This window comes from Aspergillus ambiguus (assembly GCF_047715705.1).
Source record: "Aspergillus ambiguus strain CBS 117.58 unplaced genomic scaffold BDV59scaffold_28, whole genome shotgun sequence".
Classification (NCBI taxonomy): domain Eukaryota; kingdom Fungi; phylum Ascomycota; class Eurotiomycetes; order Eurotiales; family Aspergillaceae; genus Aspergillus; species Aspergillus ambiguus.
This window is the reverse complement of record NW_027395541.1, coordinates 318,694-336,005: the sequence shown is the minus strand read 5'-3', so window position 1 is coordinate 336,005 and position 17,312 is coordinate 318,694. Positions and strand designations below refer to the sequence as shown.

Below are 17,312 nucleotides of genomic sequence, written 5' to 3'. Positions count from 1 at the left end.
TAGGCCAGAGTTCGGGCTGTGGATGTTCTATCGATTAAATTCCTCAGGCGTAGATGGTATACAGTTACAGCATAAGCTAAAGCAATCAACCAAGTATGGACGCGAGGCGAAGCGAAACCAAACAGACAAGGGGCTGTGAGTCTGCACAGCTACCATAACATATGAAAATCCGTATGACGCCCGCTAACAACCAAAAAGGGACCCTCTACAGCGAAAGCTCCATGCCAGAGGGAGGGAAAATACGACGAAGAATGGAAGATTCAAACCCATCATTGCGGGCGTTGGTTGGGATTCGATTGGCCCGCGGCCGTCTTGATGATGACCTTGTCTTCGAGCCAGCGAGCGAACTTGACGCTTGGGATGTCGACGGCCCGCCAGAAGACATCGCCGGCCCAGAGCGACAGCGGGAGACACATGGCCCACCCGATCAGGAAGCCCAGGCAGTACTGGAAATCGGTCTCCTTGCCGGTGATGCGCCAGATGTTGGGCATCAGCGAGTATCCGAGGGAGTGCAGGATGGGGCCGTGGACGATGTAGAAGGCGAAGGAGATCTTGCCGAGATACTGCGAGAGCGGGTTGACGAACAGCCGCTGGATGTCCTTGGAGTGGTTGATGCTGTAGACGATCAGGACGGCGCCCAGGGTCTGCGGGAAGCGGTGCGGCTCGGGATATGTCTTGGGGGTGACCTTCCAGGTCCACATGTAGAAGGGGGTCCATTTGTAGCCGACGTTGGGGGTGGAACCCAGGTAGAGGCCGATGACGAAGAGCGCGATCCAGAGTTTGCGGCCGGACAGGCGGAAGGGCCGGTTCTTGGACGGATGGCGCGGAATCCAGGGCTTCTCCTGGACGGCCGGCCGCTCCCAGGTGCCGTTGATGAGGTCGGCTTCGGCCATGAGCATCCCGGACAGGAAGAGGACGACATCCCAGCGGCCCCAGCGCATACAGAACCAGACGAGGGAGCTGACGAGCGAGAGACGGACGGTGGTGCCCACGCGGGAGGTCGCAAGGATGGTGAGGAAGAGCACAATGGAGCAGCGGAATTCGACGGGGATGGTCCAGAGATGCGGGTTGTAGTTGTTGTAGTAGAGGGCCCAATCCCAGGGGTTCATCAAGCGGACGACGGTGTAATACCAGTCCCAGAACTGCTTGACGAAGGATTTTATGAGGGGAGGGTGTTGTTCGTTGGTGCCGACAATGGTGTGGCCGGCGTTGAGGACCTTGTGCGAGTAATTGTACACGCCCAGGCGCACGGCGACGAAGACCATGGCGAGGCCGACAATGGACGGGATGTAGAGCCGCAGGCCGCGGCGGAAGGTGGAAGACGCCAGGGTGGTGAAGGTCTGGTCAAACGATCGACTGCGAATGGTCTTGAGGGGCTTGTAGGAGAGAACATAGCCGGAGATGACGAAGAAGATGGCGACCATGATATGACCGGAGAACAGCATGTGGATGATGGGCAGGTGGAAAATGCCAAAGTTGTCGCCGTTGAACCCCCACCCGATGGCGACTTTCCAGGTGTAGGTGAATAAGAAGTGGAAATTAAAGACGAGCAGACAGGCCCAGCCTCGCAAACCGTCCAGCGCTGCGATGGCATGAAGTTTGGTGGGTTCCGGCTGCTGTCCGCCGACCCAATGTTGGAGGTAACTCGGGGTGAGGGCGACCAGCAGTTTCCGGGACCACAGGTGGGCATATTCCTGCCAGTTTTCGGAGATGTGTTCCAGCCATGCGGAGAGGCTAGCGGGGTCCGATAGGAAGTGCGATGGGGAGAGATCGGAGAGACTGGACCATTTCGAGGAGGCCGGGCTGATGCGACCGGAAGCCGATTCGAGGTCGTCTAGAGGTATGTTGTGAACGGCAGGCGATGAAGGATAGTTACTGGTGGGGAGCGACATGTTGAAGGGGGTTCCTGGCTTGGTATCGCCAAGGGCCTGGATTAAGATGAGGCTGATATGGAGAGACAGAGGTCGGAATTAACGGCGCATTCCAACGAGGGGAAACATCCTAGTTGAGGTGCGTTAGACAGGAAGGATTGTGGGAGGGAGAGAAGTACCTGAGATGGAGCGAGCGAGAGGGAGAGATGGAGGAGGAGGAGAAGGAGCGGAGGGAAAGAAGAGGAGGTTAAGATGAAACGTGAGGTTGAGAGGTGATTTGAGGACAAATGGCGGAATCACGTCGCCGATCCAGATTATGTCCGACCCACGGTGACGCAAGCTATCAGCTCCGACGCAGTCAGCGACAGGATGGTATGGATTGGGAGGAGAAGGGACAGAGAGAAGAGAGTATGAAGAGAGGAGTAAGGAAGAGAGAAGAGAGGAGGGAGAAGAAGACGAAGAAGGAAAAGGTTGTATAGAGTGATTGGCGGAGTGAGAGATGCCTGAGGATGCCTCAGGAAGTAATGCCTGAGGATACTTCTGCCTGAGGACGCAACATGCCAGATAACAACCGACAGACAAACCACCAACGAACGGATGCAAGTCGATATCAGATACAGACGCCAGATAGACGACCGCATCAATTCGACCCTCCTCCGCCCCCCCATCTCCTCTCTCTCCTTCTCGGCCAATTCGCACCGCACCAGCTCTATACAACCCCCCGGCCAATCAGCGGGCGCCCTGCCTCCTCCCGACTTCGCTTTTCTTTCTTCCGCTCGCTTTCTTTCTTTCTCTCTCTCCTCCTCCTCCCCTCCCCTTATCCCTCCCTCTCTTTGTCGCCCTCGCTCCCTCTCCTCCTTCACCTCTCCTTTACCTCCCTCTCGTCTCCTCTTCTCTGGTGATTGCCTCCATCCCCCACGTTTCCTCCTCTCCCAATCGCCGTCCGGGGCTGGCGTGGAAGGGGTTAGCTGGAGATAGTTAGCTACCGCATCCTAGCTATCTACTCCCCTCTGAGAACTTTCATCCATCTGTGAATCGCTTCCATTTCCTCACCATGGATTTGCGCACGATTATGAATAGCGATGCTGCGGCGACCTCGGCGCCGTCGCCTCCTTCGCATCCCTCCTCGTCGCAACCGTCGCGCAACCCTTCGGATCCTGCGGTCTTTCCCCCCCGCGACCAAAACGCTCCCTCGTCTGCCTCCTCTTATCCGCCTTCTGGATACCCGCCGCAGCCGCCGCCGCTGCAGAGGCCCCATGCCACCCCAGACCGTTCCTCTTCTTACGGTTCCCTGCAATCTCCCTATCAGTACCAACCTCCGTCCGCGTCCACCACCTACGGCGCCGGTGCGCAATCCCAACGGGGTCCGAGTCCTCCGCCACCTCTTCCTCCCCCTCCTCCATACGGCGCTTCGTCCTCCCGGGATTCGTTCGGAGGCCCTGGCTCATATAATGCCTCGTCGCAGCAACCACCGTCGCAGCAATCGCCCTATGCGCAACAACGTTCGCAATCCATTCAGTCGGTCACGACCCCCTATTCATCCTCCGCCCACACGTTCCATCCCACCAGAGAAAGCCCAACCGCTGCGGCTCCTCTATCGTACCCCTCGCAGCATTTCTCCCCTCCTACGCAATCTTCAATGCCAGGTACCCCTCGCGGTTCTGCTGCTGCCTCGTATCCGCGAAATACCCCTCCGTCTTCCGCGCGACCTCAATCATCCGGTCAGGATTCATTATCAAACCGAGCGTCAAGTCCATGGGTGGGTTCGGATGCTCCGGCTCACACCTCTCCTTCTGCAATCCACCACCCCCCGCGTCCGGACTCGAGGCCTGACCAGATATCTCGACTGCAGTCCGTGGGAGCAGACCGAAGGGAAGTGGAGGACAGTGTCAGCCCGAAAACCCCGTTCCCCTCCGGATCTCGACAGGAAAGTTCTGCGGGCTACTCTGACCACAAGTCACACCATCAGTTGAACCACGTCGAGAATGGTGCCGACATGAAAGACCGACGGTCGAGCGGGTTGGAGTCTCATCCCGCCCACTCTACCCTCCCAATGGATAGCTCACCACCCCCTCGGAGGTCCACGTCGAAAGCCACCCCGCCAGTGGATCATCCGCCTTCTGTGCCGTCGAAAGTGCCCGAGGATGTGAAGATGAACTCGAGCCCGAACGTTCCCCGAGTGAAACGCCGCCGTTACAACGAACCCCCGATATATGCAAGAAGGATGGAGCGCACAAAGGGTCGGTGTCCAATTATCCCCAATCCCCTGCCACCGATACCAAAGAACGCAAGAAACTCTGCTCAAAACCCTTGGATAATACGGCAACGACGAATTTCAACCCAGCCATCCAGCGTCGATCAGTCGGTCAAGGTTCCGGTTGAGACTTCCCCGGTGAACGGCCCGCCGCCGGTGACCCAGACGATACCCCAGCCTGCGCAGACAGGGAGCTTAGGACCATGGGAACCTTCCATCACCGGATACATACCCCACGAAGAAATGACCAAGGTGGTGTGCGACTTCCTCTTCCAGCATGTGGTTCTCAGAAACGATGCCATCGCGGCTCCTGCAGGTACAGCTGCTGCTGGCCAGGGTCCCATTATCGAGGTGGAAGCGAAGCTGGGGCAAATCATCGACATGGATCGGGGAGACCGGCTTCAGCTTCCGGTGTTGACAGAGACCATTATAAACAAGGAAGGCACCCGCTTTCGAACCGCATTTGAAAGCAGCATGTCGTTGGTACGTATATTTTACCTTTCTTTTTTTTTTTTTTAAGAAAAAAAGAAAACACCATAACTAATGAGCGGTAGGCTCAACATCGCGCCATGAATAACTTCCTGAATGAAGCCGTCAAATCGTCCATGCCGCATGCCGCCCCAGGACGCATTCCCCTGTCATACGCCCATAAGAAGGAGCGGGATACCTTCTACGAGGTTACTCCATCCGAACTCCCGCCTGTTATCCGGCAGAATCTCAATCCCCGTCACAAACCGAAAGTCCGAGTCACCGTCGACCAGCGGACCGGTGAAGTTCTCGCCAAGATTGTCAAGTGTCGCATCGCAGATCTTGACATCTACAGTCCCAGCACGACCGTTGATTGGCGCGTCAGCGTGAATCTAGAAATCAATTACGACGGTGATGTCAGCCACCTGCCTGTGGTAGATGCCAGCCGCGGTCGCGGCGGAGAACGAAACAAAGATCGGATGAGCTATCGGCATTTGGCCTACCAGATCGATCTGACCCAAGTAGCCAAGTCAGAGGTGAGTTGCACATTGTCTCCATTTGACTGGGGGCTCCCAGCTAACTCGTCTCTGTAGCCGCCAACCAAAGGCGATTTTGAACACGAGCTCGAAATCGAAGTCTCTGCCGCAGAGATCCGCCGCCAGGGCCAGCTGGCTATGGCTGGTGATCCCAAGAACCAGTACGAGGACCTGATTAAGGGGTTCGTCGACAACGTCCGTGTATTAGCACGAGCGGTACCCAAATGATCTTTGGAGGTCGCCTTGGGTCGTTTCCTCTTTCCCTTTCCGCTCGCGTTCTTTGTTTCATGCAATGATTCCCACCCTGTTGCCGATTCTCCAATCCATTTAGACTACTACTGTAATATATTCATCTCTCGCGGACACGGGAAACAGAAAGGTGGTATATCCCGCGGCGCAGGCGAAAAATTGGTGTATGCTTTCCCCAAGATACTGTTGGCCGTTCGTTGCTAAGGGGGGCCATCACAGCCTTTTCTTCTCGGATGTTTTTAATATACGTGCTTTACTAATTCTCGCCGATTTGGGGTTATGACGAAGACAGCGCGATGTTTTGATGCGTTATGGCCTTGGGTTCTGGTTACCGGCGTGTGCAATGCTTCCTATCCTCTCTTTTTCTCCTGTGATATATTATCTTTTTGCATGTCGTGAGTCACTGCCCATATGATTGAACTGTACGAATACGCCTACGTGCTGGAAAATGAACCATTGTCCTGCAGAAAACATACTATAGTGTAGCCAGGTGCCAGAGTCACGGAAGACGCTCCTCTGAAATTGCCGATGATGAATGCAAATAGGACATACAGGACCACTGGCCAGCCCAATAATCATTTCTTTATTGTGAATACAAAACTCAAGAGAATAACAACTTCAGGAAGAAGAAACCAACTCAAGAAAGGATGATCGTCCGTACGCCGGATGTTTTGCACCCCTGTTCCTCTCTACTAACTGCTTTATACCAATACAATAATGTACTCGTGCCCATCCCATCACGGACTGGGCGTTCCTTCTTCGTAGCGCGGCCCACCATCGTCGCCGTCGCCGTACCCCGCGCCCGGCGTTGCCGCAGCACCTCCCATAGCCGGAGTCGGGGCGTCGTACGCCCGGCCGCCACCGTCCCAGGCGGCGGGGGTTGGGGCATCGTACGCGCGCTTGGACGAGCCACCAGGCGTGGGCGCATTGAAGGCTCCGGGCGTCGGGGCGCTCTCGGGCCAGGCTCCCGGCGTGGGCGCAGACATGCCAGGGGTTGGGGCATTGCCGTAGGCGCCGGGGGTGGGTGCGGAATAGTTCCCGCCGGGAGTCGGGGCGTCGTAGTCGCCGAAGTCTTTGCTGCCGTTACTGGCGGTGGCGCCGGCAGACCAAGCCGGGGTGCGGCCGCCGGAGGCATTCCAGGCGGGCGTTCTGGAGCCGGCAGCGAAGGCATCGAAGCCGCTGGATCCCGAGCCGGAATCGTATGGGGTTCGGGCGCCGGCGTTCCAAGCGGGAGTCCTTGACCCGGATGCGAAGCCGCCGTATGCCGTGCGGTTTCCGTCATAGGGGTTGGACGTGCGTGAGCCGTCCATCTTCCACGCGGGCGTGCGAGCACCGCTCATTCCAGACCAAGCAGGTGCTAGGGCGGGATGTTAGTGTGAAATGATTCGTATCGAGGGGGTTTGACGCTTGGGGGTACTCACTGCGGGCGGAAGATGACATGCCCCATGCCGGAGTTCTGGACCCAGAGGCAGCCATTGGAGTCCGGCTTCCTTGCCATCCGGATGAAGGAGCACCAGAGGAGGCACCGTATGGGACGCGGGAACCGCCCTTGCCACGGGACGAATCGACTGTCGCTCCAGTGACGGGGTCTTTGACAACCAGGATGTCCTTCGGGACCGACACGAGCTTGTTCTTTGAGTGAAGCTCCACACGGGCTTGCGTATCGGTCGCGTCCTTGACAATACCTACAAGACCCTTGAAAGGTCCCTTGCGCACCATGACCGTCTTTCCGAGCATCCGATCCCGCCCGAAAGTCTTGGGCGGTCCCATCATTCCACCGGCGCCAGGCATGCCATTCCGCATGAGAGCCGGGTTCATCTTGGTAAGGTCCGGGCCAGTAGATCTGCCTCCCTTGGCTGATACAGTGACGACATTGGTGGTCCGGACGACGATGATTCCAGAGTTCTCGGCCTGTGCCTTGTTGTGTAAGAACAGGAAAGAACGATGAATGTGAAGAATCACGCCATTGCGCTGTTCCCCATACACTTCGCGAACAGTATCGCCATGTCGAATCTCGGCGCCGTTCCGGTCAGTAGCCACTGCATCCCGACGCGGGGTGATCTTGTTGGTGACCTGGGTCGGGAGGACGGTGCGAATAGAACCATTCTGATCTAAGACTTTCAAAGATTCGCGATCCACCTTCACAATACAAGCAACAGTCGAGGCGCTAAAGACTAGTCAGTACATGGAGGAAACCGTACCGGGCAAAGGAACAACTTACTCAAGCTGGACGAGATCGTGGACGTCGAACATTCCAAGCTTTCCATCAACGCCTGTCTCGGCAGAAAGTCGGAGATCCTTGCTGAAGACAGTAATTTCTTGCATGCTCATATCACTGAGGAGGGTGACGGTGTCATCCTTCACTTGTACCACCATGCCCAGTTCATCCTGATATCTGCTACCGCCGATAACCTTGACATGGTCACCCTCGCGGAAACGCTTGCGGAGGGTTTTAACCGGAGCATCGATTAATTGACCAGCGAGGTCACCTTCTGTAACTTGGACCGTGACGATGTCTCCGCGGGTAGAGCTCGTGCGGCCGACCAAGCCTTGCTGTTCACCACGGAAAACCTCCACTGGATCACCAGGCAGGTATGAGTCCTCGGCAGTTTGGTTCTTGAGGGTTTCAGCGAGCGATGCTAGGTCAAGGTTCGAGGTGCCATCCTCCGAACCACGAGCAAACATAGTGACTTCTTCAAGTCGGGGGTTAACATTCTTGGTGATCAGATGCTGGACCTTCATGTCCTTGATCAGGAAACCCTCGAAGTAGGTTTCTCCTAAGTAGTTCCACGACTTTCCTCCCAAACTAGATGTCGCAGAGAGGTACTTGGCGTGCTTCTTCTTCGCTTCAGACTCGCTGAAAAGACGCTGCGGGGGCCGCGCAACAGCCGGGTTCGTGTTGGGGCGCTTTCGCTTGGGGTCGACCATAGGAGCACTCGTATCCTCGTTCAGTCCATAGTCGAGCCGGGGAACGAGGCGAAGCGTCACACCAAGGCCGTTGGTCTCCACCTCTTCGATCTGAGCTAGGTCACCCTGGTACTTACCACGCTTGATGCGGACCCATCCACCCGGCATCAGCTCTTCGGATTTCTGAACGCGAAGGAGGTCGGGCATTTCCCGGACTGGGACGAGAATCACCTTCGACCGGGGGTAGACATTGGACATGTCCTGCAGAGCCTCCAATACATCCGCCTGCCTGCGGGCTTCGACGTAGATGTAGCCGCTCATAGCACCACCACGCTCGAAAGCCGAAATAATCTTGATTGGATTCCGCGAGCCCGGGGGACGCTCTTCGATACGCTTCTGGATGGCGAAGACCACCTCGCGCTCCTTACCAGCTTTGCAGCGAACACCCCAGATACTTGGGTCCTCAACACTCGGAAGAAGCAATCGTTTCGGGACGACGACAGCATCCGCCGCAGCGGCGCGGTTGCGTCCGTAGCGTTCCTTCAGCATTTGTGCCTGCTTCTCGGCATCCATGCTTGCTTCCAGCTCGCGCTGGCGATCAAGTTGTCGGTGTCGGCGGTCGTCCGTCTCAGCTCCAACCGGGAGCGCATCCAAGTCATCAGGGTGCATCTCGCCGCCCAGCTCCGCCAACTCGTCTTCCTCGTCCTCGGCCTCGTCCTCATCTTCATCGACACCAGCCTCTTCCTCGAAGAAGGAGTGCACGCCTCCCCTCCGTCTGCGTTTTCGTGGACGACCCTGTCGAGTGAACCGCCAGGTCAGCAACCGTCACAGGATCCAGAAGGGGGCAGGGGGAGAGGGCAGTGAAGTCGGCCAACAAAACTCACCGAAACAGCGTCCTCGTCATCTTCGTCTTCCTCCTCTTCGTCTTCTTCCTCCTCGACCTCGCCTTCGCCCGCGTCGCCTTCATCGTCATCGCCTTCATCATCGGCGGGACCAGCGGGTTCTACATCCTCCGGCTCATCAGCACCCTCGTCGTCTCTGTCTCCCGCCGGGCGTTCAGACTTGACGCCGACATCCTCGTCATCTTCGTCATCGAGGCCGCGATTCGAAGACTACATTCTCCAGCGTCAGCATCGGGAGCGATGGTTGCCATCGGCGTGTTCGGACCGACCTTTGCTTGCCGCGCGTCCTCGTCATCTGACACATCCGCCGGGGCGGGATTAAAGTCGTCGTCTTCTTCCTCCGATCCGAAGTCCTGGTCGAGCAAGTTTCGTGACATGTTGGCTTTGAGGATTTGCCCGTAAGAGATTCAGGGTAGAATTGATCCTTAACAGAATGGGACCCCGTGATGGTTGAGATGAGATGGGAAAAGGGGATATGTGTAGACAAGCTAGGCGACGGATGGATCGAATTAGCAAGATATTTCTTCACTTTGAACTTGCCTTTGCAAGAAAGGGTTGCTGTGAGATCATGGAGAGTATTGAAGAGAGATCGTAATGAGGCCAAGGACGAAATGATTCGACGGATGGGGGAGGATAGATTTACTTTTCGTCACAGGTTCAACGGCTCAGCAGGGACCCCAGTAGCCAATATTATAACAGGGAGAAAGATCAAGAAGAGGTTGGTGATGTGTGATCGAACAATGATCAGCCAGGCGGGCGGCGTTGGTTCCGGGTGCTTCGCCGAATCCGCGACCGCGACAAGAATGCGCTGACTGCAGGACGAGACAAAGAGAAGCTGGAGATGGAACTAACAACGATGGCGCCCCTGAAAAGAAAGACTGGCAGATAGGAGCGCGTACAAGGGGGAGGATATGCCCTTTGGAGGAGCGTAGAAAGTTGTCTGTCGCAAGGTCCGTTCAGTTGATGAGGATGGCTTTGCGCAGATGGCGTTTGCCGCCTCCCGTAATGATGCCCCAGGCAGCAGTGCCCGTCAAAATACGGAGTACAATCTCCACTCTACAGCCATGCCTTGGACTTGAACTGGAAATACGCGGTAGATTACCCGGTACGGGCGCTGTTAAAACTTTTGCACAATTCCATAGCAAATATTATACAATGAATTGAAAGCCAGCGTCGGATATCACAGCCATAAACCCCCGACACAGCACCAAGCTCTATATAGCACCTGGAGATCCACAACCCAACAGAAACGGGGGATATAAAAAAGGACGGTAAAATCATATCAGAAAACAGACAGTAAGAAAAAAAGCCAAAGAGTGGCGCTTTACAGTCTCATGCCGAACATCTTGTGCACACGCAAGCTCTGGCGCATACTCAGATCCAACATAATCTCCTCGCTTCCACCAGGGATAGCGTAGGCGCGAACATCACGGTACAGTCGCTCGATCTTACCGCCCTGGCCACCGCGGCTGTAGCTCAGACCACCGAAGATCTGACTGGCCTCGCGGGCGCAGAACTCAAATGTCTGGGTGGACTGGGCCTTCAGACCGGCAATTGCACCACCCAGCTTGAGCATGGCCTCCGTCTCCTCCATCGACTGGCACTGGTAGATCATGTTCTCCAGCCAGTTGTATGTGGCTTCAATCTGACGGGCCATCTGGGCCAGCTTCATCCGAATGACGGGGTGGTCGATGAGTCTCTTGCCGAAGGTCTTGCGCTTGTGGGCATACTTCATGGACTCTTCGTAGCACACGCGGGCGAACCGGACGCACTGGATGACAATACCAATACGTTCATGGTTGAAGTTGGTCATGATGACTGTAGGCATGGGTCAGTTGGTGACACACACACGGAAATGGGCGCCGAAGACTTACCCTTGAATCCCTGGTTCTCCTTGCCAATGAGGTTCTCCACGGGCACCTTAACATCCTCGAAAGCGACGTAGGTGGTACCACTGCTCCAGACACCCTGGCAATCCATGCGCCGGGTGCTGACACCACCGGCCTCGCGCTCGATGAGGAGGACACTGATGCCGTTCATACCCTCGCCGCCGGTGCGGACGGCGGTCGTGAAGTAATCGGCCCAGACACCGTTGGTGATCCACTTCTTCTCACCGTTGACGATGTAGTGCTTGCCGTCCGGCGACAGCTTGGCTTCACAGGTGAGGTTAGCGACATCGCTTCCCGCATCGGGCTCCGTGATGGCGAGACAGATACGCTTATCACCGGCGAGAATGCCCGGGAGAATGCGATCGACCAGAGGCTTCTTGCCGAACTTGACGAGCGGGGGGCATCCGATACCATAGCCACCGATCAGGTTCCAGACGAGACCTCCGCTACCGACACGCGAGAGCTCATCGGTGAGAAGCATCTCGTGGAACAGGTCCCAGTTCTCGGGAGCAACCGACTGCACACGATACGGGGTATGGTTGACGGGGTACTTCACACCCAACAGACCGGCGAGGTACCCACGCTCGCCCATCTGCTTGTACACGTGGTCGGGGACCTTCTTGCCCTCGTCCCACTCCGTCACGTTGGGTTCAATCTCGCTCTCCACCCACTGTCTGATCTCTTCACGCAGCGCAGCATGGGTCTGGTTGAAGTAAGGGGAGTGATACTAGGACCAACACCGTCAGCATGGTCATCCACAGCAATACTCACAGCCTGCGAGAGAAAAACTTACACCCTGGTACCAGGAAGGGTCGGAGAACGGAATCAATTCACCGAAGGGGTCTTGAGGCTCATCGGACTTGGCTGAAGCAATATCCACGGGGGCCGCTTGAGGCTTGGAGGGCTCCTTCTTGGCTGGAGCCGGCTCGGGAGCAGCAGCCTTCTTGGAATCCAGCGAACCGATTTGAAGCTGCCCCTTGTACTTCTTCAGGATCCCCTCGTTGTGATACTTCCAAAACTGCTTCGACGCATCCTTTCCGGCGACGCGTGTGAGGACTAGAAAGGGGTGATGTCAATACGGGTAGGCGAGAGAGCCACGATGGGAGAATCACGTACTTTTCTTTCCACCTGTTGGCATGGGGTTAGCATATATAGCCGGTACTCAGCAGACCAAGGGTCCGATCAGGGCGCAACATACCAGGGTGTTCCTCTTGGAACTTGGTCAAATCGTAAACATCCTCGTCGATAACCACCCAAAGGTTATCAGGCTTGTTATGCGACGAGACGTCGGCTTGGGAGAAAGTTTTGGACATGGTGGGATGGCGAGAGGGTGAGATGTGAGAAAAGGCGGAGGGAGGTAATGGGGGGAAAAAATCTGGGGTAAAAGGAAGAGGAATAGAGAATGAGGTAGGCGAGTGGGTAAAATATACTCGGGGCCAAACACGGAGGACTCCGTCACGGGGGCAAAGCAATCAATAATCAAGGTACAGCTAGAAGAGAAGAAGACAGTGGTGATGTGTGTGGATATGCCGACAAGGGAGTTGTCGGCGATGATGATGACCTCTCGCAAAGGCATTTCACATGCACCCGTCCCAGCGCCACCAATCGGACGCCCGGATCGGTCATTTGAAGACGGTTTGGCGCGTCCGCCATTGGTCAACACTGCGTCATCGGGGCACGTGGCGATCCTTCCTGTTCGGGAAATTGCCGAGGCTATGGATGTCCACGTGATCACACGCATTCTTTTCTTTCTCCCTTTGAAACTTCATGCGGCGGACAAACAACCTTGGAATCCAACATGTGAATCTCTCCCCCTATTACCATCCCTGCGTCCCTGATTTGTCCCGGGCTCTCTGGTACATCCTCCGCATGCACGGAGGAACTTCCCCAAAAGACCCATATCGCCTGGAGATATCCATCTGGCGGATCGCAGTGTTGTCAAGTGGAACATCGCATCGCCTGCCCACCTGGGTTAGTTGCGGTGGAGGCTGAAAACGATCAATGGATACACTCTTCCGGTACATCCAGGGACGTTACGGAGTACGCAGTACTTCAGGCTGGAAAAATCCGAAAGCATTTAGTACACTTGATCTACTCGAAGTACAACCACCACCACCTCTGCCCTATGCAAAAGAATTTCAAGTCAACAGAATCAACACATCAATGCATGGTTTCCCCCTATAAGACATAGATCCGTAATTAGGTAATCTAGTAATACAGCATCCCCCAAAATCCGGGAGGTGTGACTACCAACTCTCCGACTCCCTTTACTCCTCTCCGTCCGACTCGTACGTGAACTCGTCTGGAAGGGGCGCGTCTTCGCCATTCTCATCATCTTCATCAACCGCCGTCCACGCACTCGGCGGTCCCTGCAGGTTCATGCCACTGGACAGTCCGCGCTGAGGCGTCTCAGGCCCAGCGCCTCCAATGGCCGCCTGGAGGCGCTCCTGGAACGTCTCGGGGGTGGCAGCAGGCTGCTTGACCTCCTTGCTCGCCTTCATTTCAATCGTTTCCCGTGGCTCTTCGGGGGTCTTGTCAAGCACAACCACGACGCCACCAGTAGGCTAGAAAGGTCCAACGTTAGCATAGAGGTCTCGTGGAAAGCATTCTGTATATTGGGAACTTACTCGCTTGACTGGTTCATACCGCGGGTCGGGGAAGGTAAGATACTTCAGTTGAGCGGGAAGGACGCGGGACATGTTTTCCAGTTCATATCCCACCTTCTCCCGCTCCACCTTCTTTTTCTGGCCCTCACCGGCCTCCTTCTCTCCTTCCTTGGTCTCATCCTCGCCTTTAGTGGCGCTCTCCTCCGTATCCATCCGCTCAGGCACCTGCTCCGAAACCTTCGGGGTGGTGGGAGTCTGATCAATGTCCATGCTCTCCCGACGCTGTTGCTTTTCCCGGCGCTGCGCACGACGCTTGGCCTGTGCGGTCGTAGAAAGAACGGCCGTCTTCACCTTCTCGGGCGCTTCCTCTGCCTTGACCTGCTGCTCAGGAGGGTAGTCGAAGAGGCTCGGCCGGGTGTTGCTGTGGAACTTGAAGAACGGAACCTCAAGCTTCTGGTCCACACCAATGACCGCTGTCGGGGCGAAGCTGAGAGACAGGAAATGCGTGAGAGGGAACCAGTACCAATACTGCGTGAAGACAGCCGCACCAACAATTCCGGGCATGTTCAGGTTACCGGTCTGCGTCTGCAAGCTGATGGTGCAGTTACGGCCACCGGCATCGATGATTCCAAGGGCGACCGCACAGCCAAACTTCGCCATAGCATCCTCGTGTCTATCGCCGATCATCTTCATCATCGCCTTACGGAGGCTGCTGACGCGAGGATTCATGGCCTCATTCTGCTGCACCAACACCATGGCAAGCGCAATCAAAGCTCCCTGGCGGACAAAGTCGGTGGAATCTTTCAGCATCGGTTCCAGGAGATCAAGCGCCTCATCCAGACCGGTACCAGCACAAGAGATACCCAGAGCCATTGCCGCACCATACCGAACATGGGGGTTGTACGATTCCGAAAGAAGCTCGACCATACGAGGAACGCTCTGGTGCTTCCGGAAGAGGATGAAACCCAAGCTCAGCACCGCAATCCGGCGCACATCGTCATTGACATCGCTCACGGCTACGTGCAGAAGCTTGCGGACAGCCTTGTTGCTGCTGCTTCCGCAGTAAGCAAGGGCAATTGTCATGATACCACCGTAGCGCAGAGTGGGGTCGGGGTCTCCCAAGAGACCGTTGATCAACTCGTCGGCTGCTTCTTGGCGGCCGTACATGATCAAGGCCATACCCATAGCCAAGCCACGAACGATCTTCTCATGCTGCGTGTCGTGCGCATATTGGATCATATCCTCCAAAACCTTCATGTTGCCGGTTCCCAACATGACAAGACCCATAGCAAGACCGACGGCCTCACCGTTGAGGGCGGAATCCGTGTAGAGAACGTTCCGGAGATCCTCGTAGATACCCTCATCGCCTGTTGCCATGCCTGCGACACCAAGACCTAAGGCACCTCCATGCTGAACAACTTCTTCAGTAGCCTTCTTGAAGTGATCCCGGATGAGGTCAACAGCCATGCCGCCATGATTCGCGTAGATCAGTCCGAAAGCATACAATGATCCTCCTTGGCTGTAAGCGGAGCCTGATCCACCAACCCCAGCAATGTGCTCTTTAGGAAGATACGGCTGCAAAAGTTTCTGGCCCTGGCTCAGGTTTCCGCGGTGAATGACACCCAGAGCGGCCGTCGCAGTGAACTTTGACCAGTTGACGGCCTTCCCAAGCCATTCAAGATTGTCTCGGAAGAACTTATCGTGCGTGGTACCCGCATGCATGAAAGCATTAGAGAGCGTGACAGCAGTGTGGAAGATGGAGTTCCGCGCCTCTAAGCTGTCTCGCACCTTGTTCAGGATTGCGATATCCGCTTTGTTGCTTCGATAAAGGAACTCCAGGTTGAGCTGAATGGACTTGATGCCGTCAAGTATATCCAGAATGTTCTTGTATGCCGTCTGCCCCTCGGGTGAGACCTTGGTATCCCCACCGGCACCGATGTCCCTAGGTTGCGTCGAGCTGGACTGATCTGCCAACAAAGGGTCAGATTCCTTTGCCTCCTCCTGGTTGCCCTCCGTCGAATCCTGCTTCGCCGCTTCGGTGCTCTCCGGCACAAGCTCCGCAATTTCCTGGCGGACCTTCTGAAGGAACTCTTGGGTGCTGTTATCGTACAGGTCGAACGATATCTGGTAGGCGACGGCGAGGGACCGTGCATCGCCTTTGTCGACCAACTGCCGAAGGATAACAGAGGCCATCGAGTGCTCATTAAGGTACACAACGCATTTCGCGATGGAGAAATAATCGGGGGCAGGAATCTCATTCAAGAGCTCGAGGATGAGCTTCAGGATCTGCGTCGAGTCAGCATAGAATCTTGATGATCGGACAGATATCAGATATTTATTTACCTCGTTTCGGAAAGCACGCTCCTGCACAACACTCATGCAGATGTCCAATACGTACTCCATAAGCTCTTCACTCCGACGGGATTCGCCGTGCTGTTTCTTCTCATCTTCGCTAGCTCTGATGATCGTTCTCCGAAGCACATCTAGGTTCTTCGCTTCGATTGCAATGCCGATCACCTGGCGATAGCGTTTCTGAAGGAAGCACTGCTCGAATAGCCGCTCGATAACCGACTGCAACTGCCCCTGAACTCCGCGTCTCAAAACGAGGGGAGTCTCAACATGACTAACGGTGGCATCCTCGCCACCAGGATACGTGGCGTCCATACCGGGCAGTTCTTGTCGAGAAAGCAGAGACTTCGACGGCAGTGCTGACTGGGAGAAGGGAGTGATCGGAGATGTCAGGCTGGCGGAGGTACTAGTGGCTCCTTCACCAGAGGTCGGGAAGGCGGTATTCAGGTTGGGGGGCTGGTCACCAGCAGCAGGGCGTTGGGCGGCGGAGAGAGAGATGAAAGTATCGACGCACTTAGCTGAAAGAAGGGAACTCCGTCAGAGGCAATTCGGGCTTTGAGGTGGATGGGTGTCCCATTAAACTTACCGATGATAGTCTCCTCAAATTCGCCGCCGTTGTCCAGCTGGAAGAGCTTTCCAGCTCCAAGCGCGAATACCATACTTTCATTGTATTCTTGGAGGTGATAGTAGACCTTAGCTGCCACTAAGGCGGCAAGTCCGCGCTCCGGGAAGGACTCATCTTCGTAAAGGGCCTCTCTGTAAAGACATAACTCATCAGCTCCAAATCATTTCGAGTGGGTTATGAGTTGGGAAAGATGGGAATGGATGAATTAAAAACGATAGTGTAGCCACAGAGCTAGGCTGATGAGGGTACGAACATTTGAGGAACAGCATCCACAACTTCTGTCCAGAGGAGATCGATCTGCGAGTCCAGGGTCTTCAAAGCAAAGACTCTCAGTTCTGGATCAGGCTCGGACAGAAAGCCGACAAGACCGGCGGCTGACGCAAGTCCAACCATCTCTTAAGAATTGTGCTATCGCAAGAGGGATGAGGCGATAGCTTCGACGTAGCTCTGATTCGGTCCAGGGAGGCGAAGCAAGGTTGGAAAGCTCGGCCACAAACCGAAAGAAACGTAAACAAGAGGGAATGGAGATGAAGAAATGAAGGGAAGGGAGAACAGGTGACAATGTGGTGAGGAGGAGGAAGATCGGAGGAAGAAGCTGGCTGCTGGTACACACGTCAACGGACTGCTGACGGAAGCTGTCGAGAGACTGCGCGTGT

General features: G+C 55.7%; 6 protein-coding genes across 6 annotated transcripts; 2 read left to right on the top strand and 4 right to left on the bottom strand.

Annotated features, from left to right (window-relative positions):
• Nucleotides 1–20: 20 nt before the first annotated feature.
• Nucleotides 21–2,317, bottom strand: BDV59DRAFT_183551 (acyltransferase family protein). The gene is made up of 2 exons (XM_073690548.1): nucleotides 2,051–2,317; nucleotides 21–2,001 (listed from the first exon to the last, which is right to left on the bottom strand). Exon 2 carries the CDS (start codon nucleotides 1,890–1,892, stop codon nucleotides 270–272), a length of 1,623 nt encoding a protein of 540 aa, XP_073545781.1. The 5' UTR covers nucleotides 1,893–2,001; nucleotides 2,051–2,317; the 3' UTR covers nucleotides 21–269.
• A 370-nt stretch (nucleotides 2,318–2,687) lies between these two features.
• BDV59DRAFT_183550 (uncharacterized protein) lies at nucleotides 2,688–4,158 on the top strand. The gene has a single exon (XM_073690547.1). The coding sequence runs from the start codon at nucleotides 2,954–2,956 to the stop codon at nucleotides 3,842–3,844; it is 891 nt and encodes a 296-aa protein (XP_073545780.1). The 5' UTR covers nucleotides 2,688–2,953; the 3' UTR covers nucleotides 3,845–4,158.
• Nucleotides 4,159–5,832, top strand: triA (putative mRNA capping nucleoside-triphosphatase). Its single transcript, XM_073690546.1, has 4 exons — nucleotides 4,159–4,608; nucleotides 4,680–5,129; nucleotides 5,187–5,542; nucleotides 5,598–5,832. The coding sequence occupies exons 1-3, from the start codon at nucleotides 4,369–4,371 to the stop codon at nucleotides 5,355–5,357; spliced, it is 861 nt and encodes a 286-aa protein (XP_073545779.1). The 5' UTR covers nucleotides 4,159–4,368; the 3' UTR covers nucleotides 5,358–5,542; nucleotides 5,598–5,832.
• Nucleotides 5,833–5,864: 32 nt separating this feature from the next.
• spt5 (transcription elongation factor spt5) lies at nucleotides 5,865–10,105 on the bottom strand. The gene is made up of 6 exons (XM_073690545.1): nucleotides 9,831–10,105; nucleotides 9,457–9,675; nucleotides 9,170–9,397; nucleotides 7,600–9,080; nucleotides 6,800–7,545; nucleotides 5,865–6,735 (listed from the first exon to the last, which is right to left on the bottom strand). The coding sequence occupies exons 2-6, from the start codon at nucleotides 9,562–9,564 to the stop codon at nucleotides 6,116–6,118; spliced, it is 3,183 nt and encodes a 1,060-aa protein (XP_073545778.1). The 5' UTR covers nucleotides 9,565–9,675; nucleotides 9,831–10,105; the 3' UTR covers nucleotides 5,865–6,115.
• A 248-nt stretch (nucleotides 10,106–10,353) lies between these two features.
• Nucleotides 10,354–12,603, bottom strand: BDV59DRAFT_183545 (putative acyl-CoA dehydrogenase). Its single transcript, XM_073690544.1, has 5 exons — nucleotides 12,275–12,603; nucleotides 12,193–12,204; nucleotides 11,870–12,132; nucleotides 11,062–11,803; nucleotides 10,354–11,005 (listed from the first exon to the last, which is right to left on the bottom strand). Exons 1-5 carry the CDS (start codon nucleotides 12,387–12,389, stop codon nucleotides 10,512–10,514), a joined length of 1,626 nt encoding a protein of 541 aa, XP_073545777.1. The 5' UTR covers nucleotides 12,390–12,603; the 3' UTR covers nucleotides 10,354–10,511.
• A 259-nt stretch (nucleotides 12,604–12,862) lies between these two features.
• On the bottom strand, nucleotides 12,863–17,269 carry BDV59DRAFT_183544 (proteasome regulatory particle base subunit RPN2). Its single transcript, XM_073690543.1, has 5 exons — nucleotides 16,910–17,269; nucleotides 16,618–16,787; nucleotides 16,026–16,549; nucleotides 13,704–15,968; nucleotides 12,863–13,640 (listed from the first exon to the last, which is right to left on the bottom strand). The coding sequence occupies exons 1-5, from the start codon at nucleotides 17,047–17,049 to the stop codon at nucleotides 13,344–13,346; spliced, it is 3,396 nt and encodes a 1,131-aa protein (XP_073545776.1). The 5' UTR covers nucleotides 17,050–17,269; the 3' UTR covers nucleotides 12,863–13,343.
• Nucleotides 17,270–17,312: the final 43 nt, after the last annotated feature.